Here is a 6,011-nt window from a genome sequence, read left to right as displayed (position 1 = left end):
CGCATTCCGCAGACCAAATGGCATTTGTATGAATTCGAAAAGACCAAAAGGTGCAGTGATGGCTGTCTTGGGTATATCTGCTGGTTCAACCGGAATTTGATGGTATGCCCGTACAAGGTCTAATTTAGAGAACACTGTAGTGCCATGGAGAGATGTTGTGAAATCTTGTATATGGGGTATGGGATACCGATCAGGAACCGTGACTCTATTAAGGGCACGATAATCTCCACAAGGACGCCAGTCACCCGATTTCTTTGGGACCATACACGCCCAAGAGTTGAAACATGGACCAGTCCTGATTCAGGCCCGAATCATAGCTGATAGACTATACTGGACCGAGGATTTGGGGCAATGTCCTGTTCTGATACTGATGAATCAGTCACGATCGACACCAAGAGTCAGGCATGACCCGCTAACGATAACAATATTCATGATTGTTCATTTTGACGTTCATCGTGTTCTCTAATTATATTAATTATTCATTGTTCCATTTTTTAATCGCTTTTTTTTCTGCTTAAAAATTATTATTATTAAAAAAATTATTCTTAAAAATAACAGTAAAATCTAACTGTTGTTCATACAATATATGTTGCAACAAAATAATTAATTGGAAAAATCATGCCTATATGTGAAAAAATCAGAAGAGAAAGAGCATAAAGACGAGCCAATGTGTGCAACAGAAATGGGGGAATGTAAATAAGATGTAGCAATGAAAAATACATTATTGGTAAGGATTAAAATTGGACAATCAAATTCTGTTACAGATACAGTACCATCACTATTATACTGAGTCTGTAGCTCTCTAATCATACAAACATCAGAACTGCTTTCACCATTATGATCTATCAATCTTCCACAAGCAATTAGCACTCCAGTAGTCACCTTTAAAACAATATAGATAAAATTTAATACAAAATGATACTTAGCACTTACAATAGAAGAACTAATCTTTATAAAATCACCAACATCAAGTAATTGCATTGTTTTACTCATCACTGCTGAGTATGGTAGAATATTCATCTCTAATGTGACATCATCAGGCATGTTATGAAGTGTACAAGTCCTTAACAGTTCTCTCAAAGATATTTGATCGCATATGATGTCTAGGATCTTGAAGGTACAGTTCCATGATGTAGCTGTTATAAAGCATATTAAATGCAAATGATTAAGTACATACTTTCCGTAAACAACCAGGTTGATATATATCTTTATCACTTTGAGTTTTTTTAATAGAAACTCCTCTTAGAAACTGCTGGACTTGAGTAGAAAGATAAATACTATAAAGCTGTTCACCACATCTACAAACCATCAAGTAAAATGTATCTGTTTAAAATGAAAAGGGGTTACTTACTGTTTTCCTTCAAAGTAGCCTCTTGAACAAATAAAGGTCAGGTGCTGCTGTACTGCAAAGTTGGTAGCAATATCTCTACTAGGGGACTGACGATTACCAAAAATGTTTTGAGCTCTAACTAGTGAATTATAAGATTCATATCTATTTAAATGAATGGAAATGGATTATAAATAAACTATTATCATACCTTTCTGTATTGTAGCATTGTGTAGGTCCAAAATCTAATATATTATCAACTAAGTGCAGAACCAAATGTGTCTTTAGCCTTTTTGCATATGATGGCATATAGTCCACTGAAACTCTCACAAATTCTGAACAAACATTCTTCCAATAGGCAGTATCACTAGCAGAAAAAGAAATGCAATAGCACAGACGGAATACCTATAGTTAAATAAATGCAACTAAATATGTTATTGAGCCACTGACTTTAGCTAACAAAAACCAACATTTCTTCTCAGACACCGTAAAGTATGGATGCAATACAAACAGAGCCATCTGCATTAATGCCTTGAAATCTCTTCCAACAAAGGATTTGAAATAAGATATGCTGCTTGAAATCCTACAATTCATTCCACAAGTAGAAAAGGCTTTAATTCTGGCCATAATCTCCTTTTTTTCCTTAGCTGATCTATGGTCCATAAATTCCCGAACCATGTACTTACAACACCCTAAGAGTATAGTGTGTAGGGCTTCAACAGGAGTAGACCTAAACATTATGCTATCAGTGAATTATTATTGTGCGCAAATACTAACTTGTACAAGTCAACAGAGAGTTCAAATAATGGGTTATGCATCTCACGTAAACCATATGATGTTCTCAACATCTTCTTTCCCTTCTCAGTTTGCTCTGACACAATATTTGCTATGCATTCCTCTGCTTTACTTTTACATCTATGATCTCCACACATACTTCCATCTGATGTCTAAACAATGAATGACTGATAATATCATTTTGGAATTGATTTTATAGCTTACATCACAAATCCTGCAAAGTTTCTTTGCTGTACTTCCAAGATGATTGAGAAGTTCCGAGGCTCTAGCATTATCACATAAGAGGCAAATTACAGGAGCAATAACAAGTACTTCTTCTTGCCATACACAGTCAAAAACTCTAATGCCTTTCTCAAGAGATTTAAGATCATCAATAAATGACTCAGAAATTGGTATAGCAGTAGTACGATTAGAACAGGCAACAAAAAAAATGTTGGTAGTATCATGAGCTTTTTCCGTTGGAAGACAAGCTAGGGACGTCCACCATACATCAAACTTATTCCATTTCTTGGTTCTGTTTTCACTAGTATCATCAGAATACAAAAACAATGGAGCAATTACAACAGGAATACCAACTGATTTCAAGGGATGTGGAGTGGTAAGAACTGTGTAATCCTAAACAAATAAAATTGTTTTCTTTGCATAATAACTTAAAAACACAAACCTAACTACTTATAGGTTGAAGAGTTTTAGATGATTTACAAAGTTTGAGCAGATAGTGAGAGAGGGGCGGACATGAAAGCATCTGTATGCTGGAAAGTGCAATTTCACAACTGCTGCAGATGATATAAGTATCTGAGTCAGGAGGGTAGTGAAAAGCAACATCTGGAAACATTTGCCACATTTGATCAGTAGTTAAAATTAGCTGAACAGAAACAAATGTAGTGTCTTCATTCTCCTGTTAATGTGAAATAAATGTACATGTAAGTTGTGTATGAATTTCATAATAGCTAACTTTTTGATAAATAGCAAGCACTTGGCCCAATGTAGTACCACATGATTGATGAGAGAAAGTAACAAAATCATTTAAAAAGATATGCTGTCCAGCTGCAATCACCATTGGACATTGATATTGAGTGTGCTTCCTGTTTCCATGATATATTTCCCTGCAACATTAATAAAAATGAAATTGAAAGAAAAGTCACAAAACAAAAACCTACGTAAGAAAATCCTTTGCAACTATAGGCATACGAACAATGTGTTGGCAAATTAAAGGGTTAGCGAAGCAGTTTCGAACAAATGTTGAAGGTAAATTAACAAAAACATCAGTGCCACTTGAAGTAGTAAACTAAGTCAATAAAAATACAATATCACATATATACATGTGCATTGTGCTTAAAACAACCTTCACAGGAGGTTTAAAACAAGGAAGCTGATAATCCTTCAGCTGATCAAGTCTAGGAGTGGCAGGATTCAACTTCTTACACAGAAACAGAACAAACTTCAAATTATTTTCTCCCTAAAAGTAACAATTGTGTACTTTAGTATCATATACATAGCTACCAGTGGTCTTGGTGAATGAACAAGCATAAACAGAAGTGCATGAGTGACACTATCAAAGGGATAATAATTCCCAATATCACCAGTTTCTGACAAATCTATAATATCCTGAATATCTTATTAAGAAATCAATAAACTACAGGCAAAAAATTTACCTGAAGTAACACTATCACAATAATTATCTTCAATGTTATCAAAGAAGCACTCCTCACTGACAGTTATTAAACTCATCTAAGGCACCCAGTCAATAAATTGTTCAGTAATTAAGGCTTAATAATGATAAGAGTAAGAAGTATCTCAGGTTCCTGATTGCTATCCTCCTCTTCAGTAGTACTGGTCTCAAACTGCGTCATATTGCTCAAACTGACATCAATAATATTTACTACATCAGTATCTAGTGCTTGAGCATTACCAGGCCCTGATGCAGATGGATTTGCTTCAAGTATGGTTGCTAGAGTCTGATGATGTTGGCACCTCAAATGTCTTTCATACTTTGACTTAAATTCGAATTTCAAATCACATGTTTCACAGTAAAAGCCTTCAAAAAGGTAAAAATTAGTGTAAACAATGGTGGTAATTATGTTTTTATAAGATAATAATAACTTACATGATAAAGAAGCCATTTTCACCTCGTTTCACTTACGCATGCGCACAACCAAGACGCGCGATAGTCCTGACAAAATTAACATGGCTTCTAATTCTGGTGCAACTACTGGATCCTCTCAAATAAATCCAGCAGTAAAGAATCATCCCCTTTTTGGAATAGTAGATTTTACAGCCAGGAAGGTACAAGGCATTACTACTGAAATAGAAAAATTGAATAGGAGGGTAAGTGCCATGGAAGAGGGAATTAAGGGAGTAGTAGAACTACAAAAAGAGCTCAAGGAACTAATTGAGCAGCATAGAGCATCAACATTCTCCATTGAAAGAACACAACATCAGGTGAAGATGCCTTTTTATAACAATAACATTTTTGCAATAAAACATAAAGTAGTGGACTCAGTGGCATGCCATGCTGATTAATTTGAACTTAGTCACCATGCAGCATTAGTCTTAAATAATTACATGTTACATTTTACCCAGTCAGTTTTATTTATCAAGCTATGTAACTCTACTATGTAGATTCCTCTTCGCATAGCAACTGCAAACTTATACTGCAATGATTTATTCAGAAATCCATCAGCAGATAGTGTTAATGTGAGTTAAATTTACCACTATTACAGCAACAACAATAATAATAATAATAATTACATATCAATTGCTATTTGGAGAAAATTGCAAAATAATTTGTAAGTAATAATGACAATTATTAGTACTCAAGGGGTCTGACACAGACCCGAATTTTGTTCTGGAATCCTGAATTCAGTTGTGAGATTCCAAACAGGGTACTACAAAAGTGCTTAATTTGTATACCTCAGTCTATACTGGCTGAAATGATTAAAATTTTGCATTCCACTGCATTCTATTTGGATTCCAAAGAGAGAGTACTGGATTCCTGGGTGTGTTGGACCTCTTGTTAATATAAAGTCCTCTAAGAAGTCTGGTAAGCATAGGAGCTCCTTTTCCTGGTATATAGCAAGACTGCAAAAGTTGTTGCAACCATTTTCTTTGGGGGTGAATCCTACTTAGTAAAGCTACAGCATTACTAATACATGCATGTAGAAAATATTAATAACAGTCTCTTTATTTGTTATTATAGAGAATGGTTAAAAGTGTAGTACGAGGAAGCAGGAACAAAGTGTTGGTTGATGGTGCTGTGAAATATTGTAATAAGTTGTTAGTAACTTTCAGATGTGAGGAAAGGCGCAAGGTATGAAAGTTATTATCAAAAGTGAAATATTATTTTTGCTATACGTAGCTTCTCACTCCAACAGGGAAGTATTCTAATAAGGATACCAGCTCATTTGCTGAACTCCTAATGGCATACATGAAGGCAAATAAGGAGTCCTGTGGTAACTACAAAAAACATGTAGCCCTTTTGGTATGTCAATGTCATTGAAACTTCTTAAGTTTTTGTCTTGTAGAAAAAGTACATAAGAGACACTCCTAATGTTTCCCAGAAAAAGAACTTTTACCCCTCCTTCAAATTATGGGTTGCTGATAATTATGGCGGAACAGTGACAGATGAGAGCTGGGTGTCAATACTAGAAGAGGATGCAGCTACATCCCCATCTCTGCCGGCAACAAGTGAATGGGAAGAGGCTTCTGACAATTATCAAGAATTTCAAGAGAATGATCCATCTTATGAAAATGACTACTTGTGACATTATCAATAACTTAGTATCATCTATTATTATGACTTGAGTTGAGTTGTTAGTATTACTTAAGTTGAGTTTTTTCATCTTATCAGTTTGAGGCCAGTTTCTCTTGGTCTTAACAATCATCAACA

The 6,011-nt window shown here is 34.9% G+C and overlaps 2 protein-coding genes and 1 long non-coding RNA gene across 3 annotated transcripts; 1 reads left to right on the top strand and 2 right to left on the bottom strand.

Annotated features, from left to right (window-relative positions):
- Positions 1 to 1,103: 1,103 nt before the first annotated feature.
- Positions 1,104 to 2,947, bottom strand: LOC109581683 (uncharacterized). The gene is made up of 8 exons (XM_019995999.1): positions 2,825 to 2,947; positions 2,327 to 2,737; positions 2,105 to 2,274; positions 1,778 to 2,057; positions 1,539 to 1,732; positions 1,352 to 1,492; positions 1,178 to 1,298; positions 1,104 to 1,136 (listed from the first exon to the last, which is right to left on the bottom strand). Exons 1-8 carry the CDS (start codon positions 2,945 to 2,947, stop codon positions 1,104 to 1,106), a joined length of 1,473 nt encoding a protein of 490 aa, XP_019851558.1.
- Positions 2,948 to 3,167: 220 nt separating this feature from the next.
- LOC109581687 (uncharacterized) lies at positions 3,168 to 3,728 on the bottom strand. Its single transcript, XR_002184731.1, has 3 exons — positions 3,468 to 3,728; positions 3,283 to 3,410; positions 3,168 to 3,228 (listed from the first exon to the last, which is right to left on the bottom strand). It is a non-coding gene; the product is annotated as an uncharacterized LOC109581687 (long non-coding RNA).
- Positions 3,729 to 5,302: 1,574 nt separating this feature from the next.
- LOC109581686 (uncharacterized) lies at positions 5,303 to 6,009 on the top strand. The gene is made up of 2 exons (XM_019996002.1): positions 5,303 to 5,603; positions 5,647 to 6,009. Exons 1-2 carry the CDS (start codon positions 5,541 to 5,543, stop codon positions 5,884 to 5,886), a joined length of 303 nt encoding a protein of 100 aa, XP_019851561.1. The 5' UTR covers positions 5,303 to 5,540; the 3' UTR covers positions 5,887 to 6,009.
- Positions 6,010 to 6,011: the final 2 nt, after the last annotated feature.

Source organism: Amphimedon queenslandica, unplaced genomic scaffold (assembly GCF_000090795.2).
Source record: "Amphimedon queenslandica unplaced genomic scaffold, v1.1 AMPQUscaffold_13425, whole genome shotgun sequence".
Taxonomy (NCBI): Eukaryota; Metazoa; Porifera; class Demospongiae; order Haplosclerida; family Niphatidae; genus Amphimedon; species Amphimedon queenslandica.
Note: the sequence above shows the minus strand (reverse complement) of the source record. Positions and strands in the feature narration are given on the sequence as shown.